General features: G+C 41.9%; 1 protein-coding gene across 3 annotated transcripts in view; it reads left to right on the plus strand.

Annotated features, from left to right (window-relative positions):
• asic1b (acid-sensing (proton-gated) ion channel 1b) overlaps positions 1–21815 on the plus strand; it is a 195301-nt gene that overhangs the window by 151733 nt on the left and 21753 nt on the right. For 2 of the 3 annotated variants that reach the window (XM_031301827.2, XM_031301825.2), the window contains 2 exons: positions 15436–15586; positions 19838–19965. In XM_031301827.2, coding sequence (XP_031157687.1) covers positions 15436–15586; positions 19838–19965 — 279 coding nt within the window. Of the gene's footprint in view, positions 1–8397; positions 9150–15435; positions 15587–19837; positions 19966–21815 lie in introns of those variants that run through there. The other variant, XM_031301826.2, reaches the window with a different exon arrangement.

The raw sequence follows: 21815 nt of genomic DNA on the forward strand, positions 1-21815 counted from the left end.
GAGGTGCCGCCGGATGTCCCTCATTTCGGCCGGATGTCCGTCACCTTCCGCTTTCTTTGTGTTGGCATTTTAAATTCCAGTGGATTTATGAGGACTGTGGTTAACTGCTCCTCAGATCTCTGCAGGGTAAATCCAGACAGCTAGCTAGACTATCTGTTGAATCTGAGTTTTCTGTTGCAAGACTAAAACAACTTTTGAACGTACACGTTCCACCAAAACAAGTTCCTTCCCGAGGCTATTTTGTAGAGGCAAAGTTCCTCTGTTTGACGCTTAACACCGCCTAAGACGATTGTGATTGGTTTAAAGAAATGCCATTAAACCAGAGCACGTTTTTCTCCCATCCCGGAATTCTGTGTGGACTAGCCAGACCCTCCTCCACAACGCTGTGGAGGAAGGTCTGGCAATGCGAGACTAGTTACAGAATAACGCCAGCGAGAGAATGAGAGTGAAAAGTAGGAGTAAGGAGGTTATATCCAGAAAGATGGAGAGAGATTAAACTGCTGGTGGTTGCCTCATGTAATCTGTTCCTAGCAGTGCTTGACTCTCCTGTCTTGTACACTCTATGTCAGGGGTGGCCAACCAGTTAGGTATAAAGAGCCACAAAAAAAAACTCACCATAGCAAAAAGCCACACAACACATGCACGTCCACACTACAACAGCAACAGTGTCTTCCAGATCTAATGACATAATGTCATAATACATAGCAGTTTTCATAGTTTTTTTTCTCACTTAGATTGACTCAGTGGGAAACCTGACAGTCTTTGTTATCCACAATCCTTTTCAGGTCTTGCTTGAACTCGGTTGTGGCCACTCGAAGCAACTCTCGCACTCATTTGTCACTAAAGGGGCTTTCAAACAATCGGATTCAGCAGTGAAAGGGTTAACGAGGAAGGTGATCTGTGGCCGCTGTTTTTCCTCAGGTTGCAGAATCTGTCCTCAAAACTCTGCTGCATTATTTTCCATTTTAAAATAATTGGCAGTATTGGCAGATGCATTCAAATGTGGGTTTTTTTTACTTATCTGAAATACTGTATGTTTCAGAAAAGTTAAAAACAACCAATGACACAGCCCCCAGCCACACAGTAAGAGCCTCACAGGAGCAGGCAAAGAGCCACATACGGCTCAAGAGCCACAGGTTCGCCACCCCTGCTCTATGTGCACTATCATGTAGTCTGTGGGTGGGGGAGGTATAGACTGGACAAACATGCAGCCCAGTATCCCTAGGAATTACACCAAAGTAGGAAGTACAGACCTGCAATAACTGTAACTGGACCTAACTCTGTATATAGTTATAACCTGATATGTTAGGTGTTACTAGGCCTCTAGAGTCAATATGTAGAACATTTGAGACTCAGTTTCTGTAGCCCTTCATTCACTTCTGTGGGCCGGATTAACCTGCCAGTGGGCACCAGGGCAAAATTGAGCTGATGACTTCTCTCACTGTTTAATGTGTTCGCTATGCAGAAATATTGCCTGTTCCCAGGCAGGGGTGTAGCACAAAATTCTGGGCCCTGTAGAAAGGCATTCTCTATGGGCCCCTCCCCGCATCCACAGCTATTCATACTAGTATCTTTTTGGGCCCTCCTCTCATAAGGGCCCTGGGTACTCAGTCCCATTTCCATCCCCAGTCCGACACCCTCCCAGGTATGCTGAAGATCAGGTAATACAGCAGGACCCACCTTAAGGCCCTGATTGTGTCAGTTCATATTATGCTTTTTGGTGCAAATTCCCAAAGAAAAAAATGAATTAAAATAGCACAAACCATTTGACACACAGTAAAGGTGTCCCACCAAAAAGTAGTCCTAAAAGCTCGGTGACGTAGAGAGTTCTTACTGTTTAAGTTTGGTGTTTCATTCAGGCTTTTTCTGTGCTTATATTGGAGTGAGTATTGCATGACTTAGAGTGGATGATGACCACTAAAGTGGGAAGCCTTGGAAAATCATCTTAAAACCTCTATAACCAGTCCCTCCAGGATTTCGCGATGTCGTGATCGCACCAATTCACGCAAATTCAACCAGTCACCGCGACTTTGGTGCAACTCGCAATTTTGACCAATCACCACAACTTTTCCGCAAATTTGACCAATAACAGGGGTGTGATTCTTCCGGATAATTCCGGAAATCCGGCTTTTCTGACCTGAAAATGAATGGTGTCGCAAGGCACAGGTCGGGGGTATTGGTAAACATAATGACCGGTCACTGCTGTCAACGTTTTTTGTGCCTCTGACTCATGTCTTCATATCACTCCGCAAGTGGTCCATTAATTTGTCACAATGTAACTTCATTCAAAGCAGAGCTTCACCAAAGAGCCTGCAATCGTTGCGGAAGGTTATTTGAATAAGAATTTTGGACATGTGGTGGCGAACTATCTTCTTAGCTGAAGCCGACAACGGGACAATATTTTTATTTTATGTTGGCAATGCAAGCTGAAGCGACGTAGCAGATGACGTTGAGAAGTTGCAGTGAGGAATATTTTAGGAGCACCATTTTCGGCAGTGCAGAAAGGTAGTGGCCCACACTAACTTAGTGTTGAGCCAGGAAACATGGCTAAAAGAGCTCTACAGCTAACAGATGTGCTGGGCGAGCCGTCAGTCGGTCGAAGCTAACAGAAGTTAGCTGGCGTAAGCTGACAGCTGACCAACGCTACCAAGTGATCGGCGGAGACAGGGAGTACATGTATTTGAAAGAGCCCGGCAGTTGTGGTAGACGAAGGTCCAGTCGGGAGATTGGATGGAGAGTCCACTGAAGTCCAGGGTAGAAAGGTGTTGAGAATGACCAACACCTAATCTTAAACTTAGTGTAGCTACTTAATTTGCTACGACCCGATCAGAGGTTACTTAAATTGAGACGTTCAGTCAAAATCAAGCATGTCACCTTCAAACGGGATCTCTGTTTGCAGGGTTCAGGCTGGACCCTTCCGGTGATCATGCTGCTCTGGGGGACCGGCTGTACAGTGAGAAGCCGCTGCTGACCGGCGCAGAGCTCAGTCAGAACTCCGACTGCTGTCTGTCCGCGCGGCCGTCTGACTGCATCAGTATTAAATTGAGACAGTTTTATTAGTGGTTAAAAACGTCTCGCGTTAAATAGTAGTCTAATTCGGTACAGTTGGTTTTAACGCCTGATGCAAAGTGTAGGCCTATAGGAGTACACATGAAAACCCTGAACAAGCAGCGTCGCTCTGCTCTGTCTTTCTGCTGTGCCCCATTCACGTAGTAGTTTTACACTATGTAGATTAAACTCTGCAATTAATCCGCGGTTCACATGTATGTATGAACTGTGGTGGTCCGTTACACTCTAGGCTATATTCAACATCACTGATTAAGTAGCCTAAGTCAATCCTACAAACAACTGGACTTTAGGGTCAAGTGTTGTTGTATCCGGCCCATGTCCCGGATGTGAAAGTCTCCTTACTGGACTACTGAATATAATAATATTCCATTATATTTTGTATTTTGAATTGTTACCTGCCACCAGAATTTTGTGATTTCCTTGCAATAAATATTGACATTTTTACCATAAATTGGTGCCTAAAAATGTATCAGAATGCAGGAATTGAAGTCATTTACCCTCAGAATTTCCTGGGGGAGGACCCCCAGACCCCCTCCCCCCCCTGCTTTGTGTGTTCCCGCAAAGACAAATTCTGAGCAAGGAAAAACCCTGAAGTATAATCACAGACAGCCATAAAAAACATTTAAATTGCAGAGTTAGAGTTATAACTTAATATGTACAGTGTCAACAGAGAGAAACACGGACAATTGAACAGACAGTGACAACATACATACTACATACCTACATACTGTAGAGAATGACAGTAACAGCATAAAACGGCATAAAAAAAAAATTGTTATAAACGTGTGCTCTTTAAAAAGTAGAAAGCATTGTTTGCCAGTTACATTAAATGTTTAAAAATCCGTAAATGTACGTGGGTGGGGCTGCATGGGCGTGGTAATGTGGGCTGGTGTGGGTGTGGGTGTGGGTGTGTGTGTGTGTTGGTGTGGGTGTGGGTGTGGTAGTAAGGAGAGAGAATAGGAGAAGGAAGTTTGTGTGAGGTGGACCTGGTCACCACAGACCCAAATCTTCTCAGCTGTTGCTACTGTCATATGCTGCACTGTCTCTTCATGTGGCACTATTATTATTTATATTATAACAAGGTAATGCAATGTGTGATCAAGTGATGACTGATTAACAGTAATGTAAATGCTAAATGCCCTAATACCTACATATCATGTAAGACTCAATTTCTCCATTTCTTTGCACAAAACTCTCCAGAAAGTGCCATTTAATGGTTTATTTTTTTTTTTAAATGAGGGGGGGGGGGGGGCTGTCGCAGCGTCATGGGTGCGCCATATATTTTCCTGCTTTTTTGTCCTTTGCCAATCACACCTATGCAATAACCAGAGTTTCCCGTGACTTCAACCAATCCCAGTAGTCCCACGTGCCAGACTTTGCATCAGTATGTGACTCTGAGAGCCAATGACCAAGCGGGAGAACGGGTTGACGTCACACGTACATCGCCAAATTTATTTCCTTGTAAGACGAGACGTGTGTATGACTCGAACATCTCACATTTACCAACAAAACGTACAGCGAAAGACCGTGCAAAACATTTCAGACCGTCCTGCCAACCTGTATACATTTTAACATCAATGTACGCTTTAACGTTTTTTTCACTATAAAGTCGCTGAAAGCGGCTGCTGTTTCCTGTCGGCTCTCTGCAGCGGGCGGGGCTGCTCAGTTCACCCCCGCGACTGACACACACACACAAACACACACAATCACACACAGTGAATGCAGGAAAAACCAGAGATGAGACATACAGGATGACCTAAATTGAGGACAGCTACGCTCGTAAGTGTAATGATAAGTTAAAGTCCAATAAGTAACGTTACTTTATAAAACCGTATGAATGTGTCCCAGGCCAGGATAGGAAATTAACTAACAATGTAAAGATCAACAAGCCACTGACACATATGTTCAAATTTGATTCATTCAATAAATTATTTTTTGTCTAAAATCTTAAATCCATCCATTCATATTATACCAACATTTGCAGCATCCTGAGCCTTTTTGGTAAGGTTATTAAGAAAACTCAGCCTAGAGTAGTTTTATTCTCCCCAAAACAAGTTTCCTTTTTATTTTTAAAGAACTATACAAAAAAAAAAAAAATCACAACTTTTTTGCAACTTTCTCCATCTCCCGCAACTTAATTGTGACAAACATACAAAAGACATCGCAACTTTTATTGTATTTTTTTACAAAAGCTCCCGCAAAATCAGGTCTTTTGGGCCGCAACAATCTTAAAAAAAGGCCGCGAAATCCTGGAGGGACTGTATAACTTGCTCTCATGCCCACAATATTTACTTTTCATACACAATGTATGCGTCTTTTTTCAGACAATGTACTCATTTAAGCAATATGACTTAATGTTTTTGAATTATCTTCCTCAAAGCAACAAGATGTCCTCTTCTCCTTATCATCCACAGCAATTTTATTTCGCTTTATCCAGTCTTGAGCACAAACTCTTTTTTTAAACTGTGATATTAGAGTCTTTTTTTAACTTTATCCACACAAAAACATGTCTACAGCTTCAGCAAAGTATTGGGATGCTCAAAGTGAAGAGATTTCAGGAATACAGATTAGGGCTGGATGATTAATCGAAAAATAATCGTAACCGAAATTCAGAGCCTATAACCGACGTAATTTTACCAAGTCGGTTATTTCGGTCTTTTAATCCTATTAATATTTCCGCGGCCACCCACTGTGTGTTAAAGCAGCCATATTATGCTCATTTTCAGGTTCATAATTGTATTTTAAGGTTGTACCAGAATAGGTTTACATGGTTTAATTTTCAAAAAACACCATATTTTTGTTGTACTGCACCGCTCTCTCTCTCACTGCTGCAGATCCTCTTTTCAGCTGGTCTCTGTTTTAGCTACAGAGTGAGACCGCTTTTCTTCTTCTGTACTATCTTTGATTGCACTTGCACATGCTCAGTAGCTCAGATGTAGATCATGTCAGCTAGCTAGCTCCATAGACAGTAAAAGAAAGGCTGTTTCTACAACTTCGGTCAGTTACAAGGCAGGATTAGCTGGGAGACTTCTAAATGAGGGCGCACATGTAAGTAGTTCTTTTGTAGATTATGGTGAACTTGTGTGTGTTGTAGCAGTGCTTTGCTATTGAGAACGAGGTAGCATGCTAGCATTAGCATGCTAGCATTAGCGTTAGCATGCTAACGCTACGAGCTAATGGTTGCGGTTAGCCTGCTCGTTTCGGCTTGTGATGTCACAAGCCGTGCCGATTTTTAACAGCTCACCCAGAGACTGAAGGCAGGACACATTCAGAAACCGTATCTCACTCTAAACAGCATGGATGGATTTTTTTCAAAGTTTGTATGTTTGTGGAAGCACCAGAGACACAAAAGAACACCCCAAATCCCAGAAAAAGTGATTTTTTCATAATATGGGCACTTTAATGTACTTTCCCCTTAAAACATATTACGGCCGCTGCGTGTGTAGTCACGTGACTCCGCCCCGTCGAGTCTGCGACCATAGGTGCTTTCCGATCGGATAGTACTTGTACTTTTTAGAGGAAAAGTACACTTCTAAGCAGTTCTAAGAACTACTCTCCCCCAAAATCTTTTTTCCCGTTTGCATTCCCACTGGCCAAGTGGCCATAGGGACTGGTAGGAGGGGTAAGGGAGCGACGCAAGCACAGCAACGGTCTTTATAGCATCGTCACTAGACCTCAGCGCCACATACAACAACAACAAATGATGCTAATACTTGTGCACTTTTCCTATATTAAATGCACGTCCATTCTCGTAGTAATTCACGTAATGTTTTGCTCAACACAGACGGGGCTTTATTATACTCGGAACAGACCCCGCCTCTCCCTGCTGCGCTGTGGACATGTGTGTGTGTGTGTGTGTGTGTGTGTGTGTGTGTATCACTGTATTAATCACTGTACACCATTTTCTTCAATAAAGTTATTGAAGAGGGAAAATATAACACTCCTGACCGTTCGCTTATTGTCTCGTTAGCTTGGTCGCTAATGAGACAATACACTCACACAGTGTATTCTATATACCTGCTTGTACCATTGACTCCTGATTTGTGACTGCAAAGTTGGGATTATTGAGGGATTCTTACATGTTGTGTGTGGTCAGTTTCTGTTTTAGCTAAAAAAATAAAGTGGTTCAAATAATCTGGCTACATTGTTTGCTTTTTTACAACCTGTCTGACTCTGATGGTCTTTTGTAGTCGCCATGTTCCCAGTCTCAAATCTCAGCAATTACCCAAGTGTTAGAAACCAGATTTCTTCTTTAGGTGAGAAAAAGACAAGACTTGAAAAATGGATTCACTAAGTAGACCTCATTCGTGCTCTCTTACTCCTCTCATTTACACATGTTCCTTCTCACCTCTTTTCCTTCAGTTAAACAGTAAACTACAGACACACACACACATACACTCCATGCCCAAAATTAGGGACAGAGAGTCAGGTCTGCATGTTGTCCAGCTTTCACTCTGGATTGGAACACTGTGCCCCCCCACCCCCAGAGAGAGAGAGAGAGATGGGGTTCGCAATACGCTTGGTCAATGATGCGGTCAAACCTGTACTGTACTGTAATATTTAAAATTCAACTGGTGGAACAGTAATGAAATAGACTCCTGTCTCTACAGCATTGCCCTCTATGATGCAGTGTTCAATTTTGAGGAAGAATACAAATTGTGAGCCAGGAGGGATAACTGTGTGTGTGTGTGTGTGTGTGTGTGTGTGTGTGTGTGTGTGTGTGTGTGTGTGTGTGTGTGTGTGTGTGTGTGAGACGGGCTTGAAAAGGAAGACAAATGTTCTGTAGCTACTGAGGCCAATGATTTCATTCAGCAAACAGCACTGAGGATGAGAGAGAGAAAGAGAGAGAAAGTTGCAAAAAGACGTGCGTGCGTGCGTGCGTGTGTGTGTGTGTGTGTGTGTGTGTGTGTGTGTGCAGGGGCGCCTCCCCGCATTCACAGCTATTCACTTTTGCATCTTTTTGCTAGAGGGCCACATGAGGTCCCTGGGTACTCAGTCCCCTTTTTCCCCCGACGCCCCTGTGTGTGTGTGTGTGTGTGTGTGTGTGTGTGTGTGTGTGTGTGTGTGTGTATGTGTGTGTGAGTGATTTTAACTAAATCCATTGTCTCTGGAGCATTTCTTTAGATTTTCAGAGACTGACTGCTTGTAGGCTAATTTTGATGAAATAATCCCCAGGACTCCTGTTGCTGCACAGTACTAAATCAGCTACTAACCCACCCACCCCACCCCCCGAACACGCTCGGGGAGCGCTGTGCGACTAACAAAATACTCTCCCATCACCGCCACAAGCCAGGCGCACAAGCTGCTGCTTGGAGGACGTCTCTCTCTCTCTCTCTCTCTCTCTCTCTCTCTCCCCCTCTCCAAAGTCTCTGACAAGCAGCAGCCATCTGAGAGCGCAGAGGCGAGTTTAGGCGCACTGTGCCCACAACCGGACCGATGTTGAAAGCGCGCACAAGCCTTCCTCCAGAATGTGTCAGTGCGACTCATCCGGATCGAAACCGAGACCGGGCTCCTTCACCGAAGCCGGGAAGCTCTTCTTGAAACAGACCACCTTGCATGGCTTGAGGCACATCTTCCTCAGCGGCTCCTACCCCCGGAGAGTTGCGTGGCTGCTGGCTTTCCTGGCAGCCTTGGCTCTGCTCTTCACCTGGTCCTCAAACAGAGTGCGGTACCTGCTCTCTTCGCCAGTGTACAGCAAGACGCACATGGGGTACGCCAAGCGACTCGTTTTCCCCGCCGTCACCATCTGTAACCAGAACCTCCTGCTGCCGCGGCGCATGAAGAAGACGGACATATTCAGCGCGGGGAGGTGGCTGGGACTCTTTGGGAGGAACTGGCAGGTCTCCCCCGCTGCGAGAGAGGCGCTCACACATCTGGGAGATGGTGGAGGGGGCGCGGGGGGCGAGCCGCCCTGGTCCCCGCTGTCTCGTATGTTGGACTTCAACCACTTTCTTCCTCCTCCGCTGGAGTCCCAGCCGTCCATGAGGCAGCTGCTGGACCGGCTGGGACACCAGCTGGAGGAGATGCTGTTGTACTGTCGCTACCAGGGAAAGCTCTGCGGGCCGCGTGATTTCAGCACCGTGAGTGTGTCGCCAAAGTTCAATTCTTAGTCGCCCCCCCCCCCACAGGTTGATGCCTCTTTTTCATTTTCTGGTATGAGTCAGTAGGTGAACTGTTAGTAAATGCCTGTCAGTATTTTGTATGTGTTGCACGGATAGATATCAACTGGCTACGTAATAAATTTGCTTTGAACACATGAAGTCACCAGGCCGTGTACACAATGCGCATTCCTATCCACCGTTGCTTGGCAATGCTCCTCAATAGTTCAATTAGGCTAACTCTCTCTTTTTACCTCTTTAGCACGCGCCATGTAAATGCCCCTATAATTAATAATAATATTATGCTATGTTGCACTTATTGAGTACAGAGATGTATCTTACATAATTGGATTTCAGCTCACAATATATCTTTATGATATTGCTGCAGTATTCCTGTTGTTCTCCTTAATTGACTGATTAACTTGCATTTTAAAAGTGATTAGGATGGCATTTTTTTCATAAGCATCTGTTCTTTGTTCTTGTCTCTCTATCTCTCATTTAGTCCCCCTCTCATTCTGTCTCACTGTTTTACCCCACATACATAAACCTTCTGTAAAGTTGTAATTGTTAATTCCAAAACAAACAATATCAAAAGTTGCATAATGTCATTGGAGATGCGGTCTTCTGCATTCGCCATATGGTCTGAACGGGTCCCTCTCCTGTCGTCCATCACTGCTGGATCAATGTGTGTATAAGCCTATGCTCGCAAGAGACCAATATGCCCCTAATGAAGACTTTTGATTCATTTAGCAAGGCTTTACAACTCTCCCCGACACTGTGATGGAAAACAGTTAGTGCTGCCCTCTACACTCCATCATCGCGTGAACAATGTGAAAGTCAGCGTTCCTCTCTCTTTCCCACCTCATTACCCAAATTTGTTTTCAGTTAAAGTAGGTTTTCTTCTAGTGTTTGATACACAGTTTGATGTTGGGGAATCTGTTTTTGCTGTTTTCAGCAGGCTTGATGACTGAGGGTTATTTCATGTTTTGAGGGAAATTTATAATTTGAAACTGCTTGCCTCGATGGCGGCCCTTAGTCTATAATCCATCAAGCAGATGCTTCTTCTTCTATATTCACAAATGTATAATGCATCTGGAACCACAAAACAAGTTATCACAGTCAAACACACGTCTTCCTACCAACATCTTTAGGAATGTGTCATGCTGTGCAAGGATGACCAAGCAACAGCAACCTATTTCAGAGATAAGCATAATGCCGAGCTCTGAGTTTTGGAGATATGTGCTTGTGCATGGATAATCGATGATGCCCTGCTTGGCTCCAGGGCGGCCACCGCGAGCTGTCGGCATGAGTCAGACCAATAGAATCAGTCCCACTTGAGATGTGAGGTGTGACCGAGGAAGGCGAGCCTGTCTGCATACAATAGGTTTTAGGATGTATTGACGTTTGTGCAGGAAGACCCCATGTTGCTGGGTCTCTCTTGAAACTCTATAATTTTGGTCCACTGGCATCATCAACCCATCCTTCCCTCCATGCAGCTGCTCCATCCTTCTTTATCTGTGCTTTAACAACATGCTTAATTCTCCTCATGCAGGCCTCTCGTCACTCAAACATTGATTTCAGTTACAAAATCCATCCGAGATGTGCAATCAGCCTCAGTCCCCCCTGTGCACCCTATTGATTGACAGCTTCCCGCTCCTAAATCTTACAGGAAAGTCTAACTGAAGGTGTTTTTATACTCTATATTCCCCTTCTGGACAATCAGTGATGCTTTTCTTTGTAGATTTGGGGATGAAATGATAAGAGAAAAACTTTGAGTTAGCCTTGTTAAAAAATATAAATAACTGACCAGACACTCAAAGCTGCAGTATGTTTAATGTTTACAGAATGGCTGCAATAAGGTGTAATCTGAGAAGTTTCAACCGTTTTAAACAGTAACCGTGAATATGTGGTGTTGGTAGCTTCCTCTAGACTTGAGAATTTGCAAAGTTGCTTAAACTTGCATTAATTAATGTTTTGTCCAGTTGGGGGCAGCACTACAAGCTTCAAACACAACATTTACATATTATCACCTTATGAAGTTGGCAGGGGAACTTATTAGCAAACAGTTGCCTATTACACATCCAGCAGACACAGAATAACAATAGTGTTCATTTGAAGTCATGTTTTTGTTTCTCTGACCACCTCATCAAGCTATGTGCAATATTTACTCTTCTTTTAGCTCAGTTTTCTCTTGAGGGAAATATGTGGCTCTTTAGCTGCTAAATGCTCTGCTATGTTCACCAGCTATAGTCGCTACCTTTGTCAGTCTATTGTTTGGTACTGGGCAGGTAGTGTGCAGTGGGTTTATCAGATTCTTTTTTACTGAAAACATCTGCCTGCTCTGTCCGAAAACGATGCTGATGAGAGCGGTGAGAGTGAACTATAACCATAAAGTTGAAGGCTCTAAAACCAAAACAATGACCTAAAAGACAATAAAAATAACTCTGTAGAACTGAGAACTATAGGGTTAATTGATTCTTTGTGGGTTCATCGCCACGGGTGACCACTTTCACATTGCACATAAAAATATTTCATAATCTTAAAGGAACAATTCCACTAATTCTATTATATCTACCAACAGCATCATCATTGTAAGTCCATAAAGCAGTGCACCCATGCACATTTTATTTAACAGGTGTGACTCCTTTGACTCTTTTTGACTGAGAAACTCACAGTAAGCTTTCAGCTCTCTCCACTTAAATATTCAACTTTCTGCTCTAGTCAGAAAGTGTAGTAACAGGTGGACAGAATAACCTCCTATTATATAGACGTTCAAATCTGTGCTTTATTTTTTGTTTGTGGTTGTTGTATTGGAATGTATTACAGTGTACGATGTGAACACTCCCTTCCCATATGGATGAAGTACACTGACAGAAAGTGGATACCCCACAACAGTAAATTGCCACACTTCATTATCTATTAATTACATATAACACAGTGAGAACATAAGCAAATCCTATTTTTAGCTCAGTTGATTCAGTGCCAAGTACAACCCAGACAATCTTTCTTAGGTGTCTGTGTTTGTAGCTGTCACAACACATTGCACCTTTGTGCTCAGTGCTGATTTTGAAATCAATGGAGAGGGAAAGTGGTTCCCTGGCAACTTTAGGGAACAGCTTGTTCATCCTTGTCACATTGTCATGTGAAGGATAGCCGAGGGCCACCTCAACAGTCTCAGGCTGTCTCTCTGTGAATTATTTATCGAAGAGAGAGCCGGTGACATTTCTACACCCTGCAAGAACGAGAGAGGGTGATGTCTCTCTCAGTGTTTTTCCCCATAGGTGGGATCGGTTTAAATATTTCATTCCTGTGTTTACAAGTTCAGAAGATAACAGTCATTCTCATTTTTAATGCAATGTAGGCTCTGTGTGGAGCAGTAGGAGAACCAAAAATGTATTTCCTCAGAAATGCTGCTTAGGCATCACAAACATTTGCTCACCCCCAACGCTATTTTGAGGAACGAGGTTAATACCAACAAGTCGGAAATGTTTCACTGAGTGTGTAGAGCCATTTAATATGGCCCTGATTGCTCCACTTAATAAAGAATTTATTAATTTAGAGTTTTTCTTTTGTTTTTTTGCGATGATGAGGTTTCTGCCTCCGGTAAAGGTTGCACTTTTCCAAAATAGCTCCTGCTGAATTGTTAGGATATATTATTGGGGGAATTTTATGCTGCACCAGCTACAACATTGAATAAGATAGAGAGGCTGTTCGATTGACAGACATAAAGAAACATGTTGAGAGACTGAGTGTAAACCTCAAAGTTGCAGAACACAATGAAGATCCTGACTCCCCAAGGTCACCACCGGCACCCACTGCCGCTTCTCTTCACATAATGCAGCCAGCACAATATCCTGGTTACCACAGCAACTCTGACTACAGGCCTCCCTGTAGTCAGTCACCACATTATCAACCCATACACATAGATGGCAAGCAAGGGGCGGCTGTACACGTGAACAAAAGTACTGTAGCCTATACACACTCCAAGGGAGCATGCTCATTCATATTCTCGTACAAATGTGTGTGCATGCTCGGGAACTTGCTGAGAACGCACACTTCCACACAATCACTTACAATCTTATCACTGTTTTCTTGATGCGTGTCTGCCAAATGCTTTTCTGTTTTCAGTGTGAGCAGCAAAGAGGCTCTGAATGTTTAAACTTGTCTCCTGTAGTCATTGTAAACGGCTAGAACCATGGAAAGAAATTGTCTTAACAAATTGGTTGGATTAAGATTTTTAAGTAACATGTGGCTTGTTTGGCTGAGATGTTTTTTCTCTGCAGGTTTTGCACATTCTTATCATCAGATTGAGATATTTTGTGAAGCTGATGCAAGTGGTGCCTTGATATTGTAAGATTTCCCCTGTCTTATATTCCAAAGAGATCTGATTATGGTCAGAGACGACTCCAGGGCTAAGATGGATTCAGGGGCATTTTTATTGATGTTTGTATCCTCCGCTGGAGTCACTGCACATAGGCGGATGTTGCAGACTGTTTTTTACCCGGTTTTGCCACTTAACCTACTGAAAAGGTCACATCTCGATCTCATATTGTGTCCAAATATCAGAAAGCCTTTTATTACATTTCATCACTTTGTGTCTTAAAAGCTCCCATATAACCGCACCCTGGGAGGCAATTCATCGTGATTCCCACTCCATTCTTTCCTGCACGCTTCACTGAACAGGATTCACATTATGCTAACTTTTCCTTTGTGAGACATGGCTGTGATTTTTTTTTTTTTTCTGCTCCGTGCATCTGGTGTTTGTGACATTTGAGTAATTTGTCATGAAGTGCTAATGTCTGACTCATAAGTCACCATCAACACCTCCCTATGTGTTCCCAAGGTCCTCACAATGCATTCACAAGAAATACAGTAAAGCAACATTTTTAGGCAGTCTCAGCTAAAAAAAAAAAAGAAGCCTTTTGTGCAAGCTATCTGTGTTTTGATGAAGTTCTTTGTACCGCTATCTCACAATGAAGCCTTATCTCTATTGTATGTTGTGTGTACAATATTTAGACAAAGTAGAGGACGAATAGGAGGAGACTTACAGTATTTCAGTTATTACTTTTCCGCTGCTATTGTCATTTCTTCTCTACGAACCCCTCCTCCACTTCCTTTTACCATTTCCTCATGTGAATGTCAAAATGTTGAAGGTTAATAATAAGTTAATTGTGAGCTAGGATGCTTTGATACAGGGCTCCTAATAATGTGGCTTGACAACAAAGTAAAGGAAACGATTTATTTTGGATCCTGGCCATGGCTTTCCAATTCCTAATGTCTAGGATTCGATTAGACATCCATTAGTTCACTGGCAATCATGGCTTTGCCAATAGATCACAGTTTTCTGCTGCACTCTTTAGTAGCTCTCCAGTACCACTGTGCAGTATATGCCTAATCCATTAATTAGACAGAACACTCTCGGGGCATGTATTCTGAGGGCAGGTATACACATAGTATTTGGCAAGACTTAGTCTTAATAATAATAATAATAAGCATTGTCAGATTGACCAGTCATGTAAGTAATTATACGTGACAGCCCTAGATTTTTGATTTGATTTGGGCTGCAACAAAACATCTTTACATAATCGATTGATCTGCCAATGTCAAAAAAATAGTAAACCGGTTCCTATTTTAATTTCACACAGCCCAAGGTGATATTTTTAAGTTTTCTTGTTTTACAGTCTAAAACTCCAAAATATTCAGTCATATATGACAACGAAATGCAAGAAATGTGATAGTAGTTGCTGTTCAATTTTCTGTCATCTGACTTGTTGATCAGTCAATGTTTTAGCTCTAACGATAATCATCGCTCCTTATTTAAAAACAGAAATCTTTGCATTCTCTTAATTGTTAACAGTCTGTATGTGAAGTTCTCAGAAGAACTTCAGTCACTTTTTGCTAGATTTACTTTGATGCCAGCAGTCGTGTGTGAGGATATCCCACTCTGATATAAAAGTCATGTCATATTCACTCAAGCACATACTGTACCATGCAGCACTGAGAGGGGTGAGGGCTCAGTTTGTCAACAGCATCTCAGCACTAACACCTCTGAGGTCTGCGGCTGACAGCTTAACAAGAACAGGTTACTGTAGCTGCTTTTTAGCTGCCTCTGTCCCCTGCTCTGCACTACATTTATCTCCACTTTTTAACAGTTTAACTCATACAGCTGCAAACGGAGATGCAGCCTAAATGATGCCTTTCTCTCCTGTCATCTAGTTGTGATCATGTATCACTAAAATCCCCGCATTTGTCTCTGTGTGTATTTCAGATATTCACACGCTATGGGAAGTGCTACACCTTTAATTCAGGCCAAGATGGACGACCCCTCATGCTGACGATGAAGGGTGGGATGGGCAACGGCCTGGAACTGATGTTGGATATCCAGCAGGATGAATACTTGCCTGTATGGGGAGAGACTGGTAAGTTTACCTGGTGGTTACACCGCATGAAACATCCCATTTCCAGTTCTGAAGTCCTCAGTTAAAACCAAAACATAGGTGTTTATGTTTGCCCTTAAGCAAGGACTTAAAAAGAGTTAAAAAAAAAGAGGATTGTGCATATTATAGACCAAATAGGTTTAAGATTTGTTTTACCTCTAGCAATTGTATGCTCAGAATGCACCTGAAATATTAAATTCTCTTAAATATTCTCTTCACTTTCATTAATTAGGAGGGATGATCCTGAACAATACACGCCCTGATAATTTTAAATGCACCCGCTGTGTCCACGGGATGTTATCCACTAATGTGTATAAAGACAGATGGATATTGATCAGAAGATTTCATTTCAATTTTATTGTAATACAATTGTATCACTTGTCATTCAGGCTTCAGGTCCACATGAATCAAGCAAGAGCACAACAATTTGCCAGATATAAAATCAATGGCGGCTACAGCCTCTTCCATTCAGGGTTGACCCTTCATCAACACAGTTCAGTCTCCTTGGGGGCCCTGAAACTTTGATTTTAATGCAGCTGCATATGCTGCTGTGTGTTTGGATCAATATTTTATATTGGGCACTGAATGTAAAGAGACAGCTCAGTGTGGTCACAGAAACACTCTGCACATGATCAGCATTAAACATGAAGCGCAATGCTGTGACTGTAATATTTAAATATAACGCTGCATCTACTCCAAGCCTAAATAATTTAAAGATATTAATATATAATGCTCTGTATTTAAGATTATTAAATGATTAAAGTATGCAGTAACTACAGTACATACACAGTCATATACTTTATTCACTTTAATTTTTTTGCAGGTTTTGTCATTAATGTCAAAAAGATGCAGATTGGCTATCGATTAGTTTAATTTTAACATAATTTAGTACCTGTTTGTTTAATCTGGCTCGATGCCGTGCAATGCATAATGTGCTAGTTCGAACACCTGGGGCCTCATTTATCATAACGTGCATGTTCTGAATATGTGCGTTGGAACTGTCTGTAAGTACAAGAAAATTGGTATCCATCAAATATGTACACGCACAACTTTACACAATGACCAATGATGAATCTAACCTATTCAACCATGGAGACATAATGTACTGTTGGTTCATGTGCAGGTTCATTTGCATACAGAAACACCCCCAGAATCCCAAATATGGTCAACACTTCCCTTCTGAAAGTCTTTCATGTAGAGTTACTTGTTGTGGTCAAAAGTAGCAAACAAGAAACATAAGTCTCATTTAATGGGTATTGCTAGTGTTGTTTTAGCTTCCTAGTGTTCTATTTACACACTTAAGTGGTTACAAGTGCTTATTACGAGCAAATGCAGTGACGCGAGGGACGTGGCTACTCGATTCGTTGAGGTTGCACCTGTCGTTACTAACCTCTCATTACATTGCTAAAACATTAAGTAGGCAAAACCAAACTGTCTTATTTGACATCTCCACAAGTGGGTGTCCAAAGATAAATGAATAAACATATAGTATTGGGACAGCTGATTGACAAAGGACATTGGACAGAGTAATACTTCAGTGTAGGTCATAGATTACAAATTTGCTCTTAATTTGCTTTTTAAATAGTGCACTTTTTAACAGTTTCAGCATAACAGAAAATATATCTGTCTTAGTTAAACATTTAAAATCGACGGTACCAAAATGTATTACCGATTAAGTTTTTTTAACGTATGAATGTCATTAACAGATCCTCTGTCTTATATAACTTCGGAGGTGCTCAGTGATAAAGTACTAGAGAAACCAGTGGAAATAGAGCTAATAAAGGCATAATTTCCCTCTGAAACAAGAGATTACTTTTTTTTTTAAATAGAAATGTCTTTAGGAACGATTGTTTACAACCCATCCATTATGACATGGTTGAGTTTAGGTTTGAGTGTCTTTAATTAGTGTGTACCACTAAGGGTTTGTTGGTTTTCCTGGTCAGAAGTGGTTCTAAATGTATTCATATTCTTTTTTCCTTTTTTTATGATCGATTTCAACCAAAACCCTCACCCACCCCCCACCCTGCGGTCTCGAGGAAAACAAAACAAACCAAAATATAAGAAAACAAAAATCACACCTTGCCTAGTCGCTCTCTTCCAATTCTTGTGGTGTTGAGGTCACCAGGACCGATACCTGTGCTGCTGCGTTTCTCCATAGGTCTATAGTCGATGACTTGGCTTTGTTAATCCTTGCTGTAGAGAGCTCAAGCATAACTATGTCTAGGAAGTACGCCAACCACTGTTTTATACAACGCGAGTGGGGGGGCCAGCGTTGAGCTATCATTTTTTTGGTTGCAGTTGAGCCGGCTAGCCAAATTTTCTTCTGTCTCCCAAGCAGGTATAATTTAGAGTCATCATTAAGTAACAAAACAATCGGGTCAGTAGGAATTCGACATCCTATCACATCAGATATTATTGATGTTGTTTTGTCCAAAATTCATGCACCTGTTCACACTCCCAGAATGTATACATAGTCTTAAGCACAAGAAGAAAAAATTAATGAAGAGATTCTGTGCGTAGAAATAGGGGCATGCATCGTTTAAGCACAAAAACGTGAGTATGCACGGTTGATAAATGAGGCCCCAGTTCTAAACAAGAAGTGGAGTATTCCATCCATCCATTTTTTATACCCATTTATCTCCTTCAACATGGGCCTGGAGCATATCTGAACATGCATTATGTGAGAGGAAGGTTATTCCCAGGACAGGTCTCCAGTTTATGAGAGTGTTAGTCTAATACATAGAGACTTACTTTCACACATACAGGCAATTTAGAGTTTTTATGTGCCTTTGAAGTGTTAGAGGAAACAGGAGCATTTAGAGGAAACCCAGACAGACACGAGGAGAACATGCAAACTCCTCACAGAAGCAACACAGCTGGGAACGTCGATTTCAAACCCTTCATACTGTGAGGCCACAGTGGCAACCAAAGAGAAATCCAAGAAAACGTGGGTGTGCAGGTGTGATGATGTGGTCTGATAAAATATATATCTCTAGTCTTTCACTGATCAGCTTGTGATTTTCTTGTTAAAACCATAGCAACAGTACATTATGTCTCCAGGTTAAATTGTCTACACTTTCTGTGTAATTGTTGTATACCTAAAATTATTTCACAACAAAGCACAGGCAGTGAAATGACTTTGAGGCAGCCTGACTTTCTTCAAGTTTTTCTTTTTTGTTCCAAGGTTCAACCCAAATTTCATTATTCGATTGTACAAGGATGACAGATGGCCATGACTTAAAGATTGACATGCGCTTTTGCTTGCAGGAGCTTGCGCACTACTGATGTATATTTTGCTGCTCAAAGCCCTTTAAGCATTAGTCTTGGCAGCAGCAGAAGATGGCTCTGTTTCCATTCTCAGAAGAGCAATGTGTAACAGTTAAAGTCTGTCGCTCTTTGTCGAAGCTCTCATGTTGAATTCCAGCCACATCCCTGAGCTCTTTAATTGAAAATAGTGAGAAAGTCTGGCACTTAGAGGATGATACAGAGTGAAATGCAGGGAGGAAAGGCGGCAGGAAGCAGACATCCTACTTTATCCCCGAGCCAACACTCAAAGGAACTAAATCTCTTGAATCCAGCCTGCCATCACCATGATAAGCAGGTCCAGGTCTCTGCAAATATGATAGAAATATGTTTGCAAGTATAGGTTTGAGTCACCATGTAATTGTGATGTTCCCCTGATCTCAGTATCAAAGAGGCCCATCTGCTTCATTTAAAATCTAAACAGCAGAGTGCTATATCCAAGGAAGCTGTCAGCTGTATTGATTTTCCTTTTATCGTCATCATCATTTATTTATTAATTTATCCATTCACTTTCACATTTCCCCCCGCAGTAAATAAGACTCCTATGGGGCACATATTCATCATCAACTGCTCTACTTAGGTAGTCCATCTTCTTTATCCTTTCACTCCTCATTCCAGCTATTGTTAATTGTGATTGTCATCCCTGTAAGTCCATAGATATAACGAATGAATAAGGAATTACTCTCTTGGAGAGCTTCTTTCCAGCTCAAATAAGACTACACGTTAATGATGGTTTATAATTTGTCATGTTTTTTTTTTAGATTTTGTTTCCCTGCTTGTTTTTTACTCATTGGCTGAAGATGTTCCACTGCTGCAAAGCTTTTCTTCATTTGATTAATAACAACTGCTGCTGGGTAGATCATGCAGACCAATCTGTGCATACAAATCATCATCCCTGTTGTAAATGTCCTAACCTCTTCTTGTCAACAGACGAGACGTCGTTTGAAGCAGGGATCAAAGTTCAGATCCACACCCAGGACGAGCCGCCGTTCATAGACCAGCTGGGCTTTGGAGTTGCGCCAGGGTTTCAGACTTTTGTCTCCTGTCAGGAACAACGGGTACGTCTTGATAAAGTTGAAAGAAATGAAATACAGAAAATACAAGAATATATCTCAGTACATTTTGTCTGGGAGAATCCCTCTGTTAATATTGGCCTTTTAATTTAATTCTGAGGGTTTTGTGTCTGTAATTCAAACAATAACATAAAATGAGCCCATCAGTTTTAAAGAGTAACTAAACCCCCAAACCACTTTTTCATTTTCACTCATTTCATCGTTATTGTGTTATAAATATGCATAGCAACTGCCTTCTACTGGTAGAAAATTTTGGTATTGGCTGATCTGGTGCCAGATGACGTGTTGTCTGTGTCCTGTTGACCAGCTCTGTCTGTGTACTGCCGTACGTGCAGATGAACGGCGGCAGTGCCCGGAGGTCCCCGTTTATCCGCCAGCAAAACTCTGCTTGATAATTGCGTCACAGTTGAAAATCACCGACTTTTCCTCCGTAGCGTTTAGCTTCGCACAACGCCATTGAAACCATACACGACACTGGCTTAGCTGCGTCATCCTCCCCGGCTCTGCCCTCTTGTCCATATATGGTCACTTCTGGATCCAAAATATCAAGATGGCGACGGTCAAAATGGCAACTCTCAGATTTAAAACGGCCGTCCGGTGTCCACAAACCAATGGGTAACATCACTAATGCTTCGTCCATTATTTTTGTCTATTCTTCAATAATAATGATGATAATAACCTTTATTTGTATAGCTTTTTTTTCAAAACAGTGTTGCAAACAAAAGCAAAAAAAGACTTAGACATTAATATAGCAAAACATGATGGGTACAATACAGTGTTTAAATGGTTAAAAGTGACATGGCAGAAAGTCCAATTATTGCAGAAATTAATTTTAAAAAGTTAATTTACTATTTACTCTATTTAAAGGAAGTCACTATGGTAGCAAGACAAACAAGAAAGCTGTTTCAGAGTTTTGGGACCCTGACAACAACATATGTCTCCTTTAGTTTTAAATCTATATCATGGGACTGTTAGCAGAGTTTTGTATCAAGATCTGTGGTTAAGTGCAAGTACATTTGGGTGCAAAAGCCCACAAATGTATGTTGGAGCATAGACTGATTAAAAGATAATGAGTAAAACTTCAGAGAATTATCAAAATGTCTTCAAGGGAACCTATTATGCTTTTCCTTATTTTCTATCATACGTAGATAAACTTAGCACAAAAAGTAAGGAAATTTGTGTTTTTAATTATTTCTCTGTGGTAACAATGCTTTTTGGCAATAAATCTTATACCGTTGGAAAGCCTGTTTAGTTCCCTTTCAAATGGTGCCCCATTTGTAAGGAACATGCATTTGTGGGATGAGTATTGGGGTCGTCACAGTTGCGGCCATGAAAAATTTGTCAAATCTTCTCTGCCATTGTGAAACCGGTTATTTTGCTGTTGCTATTGACACTTGTTTTGAGCTTCTGGTACCCCCAGGTGCTGCCAATCAGGTGCCTGACTACGGCAGTTGGATCGTAGGGTCAAAGTGTGGAGAAGACGCCGAGAACACTATGCTGATTGCTGCACCGATAGAGTAACACCTTTTGGTGGAGGCAGTGTGATGGTGTGGGGCGGCATCTCCCTCATGCTTGTCATCATTGGAGGCAATCTCAATGCAGAGAGATATAGAGATGAGGATTCTGCAACCAGTGGCAATCCCATATCTCCACAGTCTGGGACTGAACTCTATCCTCAAAGATGACAACGCTCGCCCCCACAGGCCGGGGTTTATCAGAGACTACCTCCAGAATGTGGGAGTGGAGAGGATGGAATGGCCTGCCAGCAGTCCTGACCTCAACCTCATTGAACACTTGTGGGTTTAGCTTGGGCGTGTTGTTCGTGCCAGAGTGAC

Source organism: Sander lucioperca, chromosome 6 (genome assembly GCF_008315115.2).
Source record: "Sander lucioperca isolate FBNREF2018 chromosome 6, SLUC_FBN_1.2, whole genome shotgun sequence".
In the NCBI taxonomy this organism is placed as follows: domain Eukaryota; kingdom Metazoa; phylum Chordata; class Actinopteri; order Perciformes; family Percidae; genus Sander; species Sander lucioperca.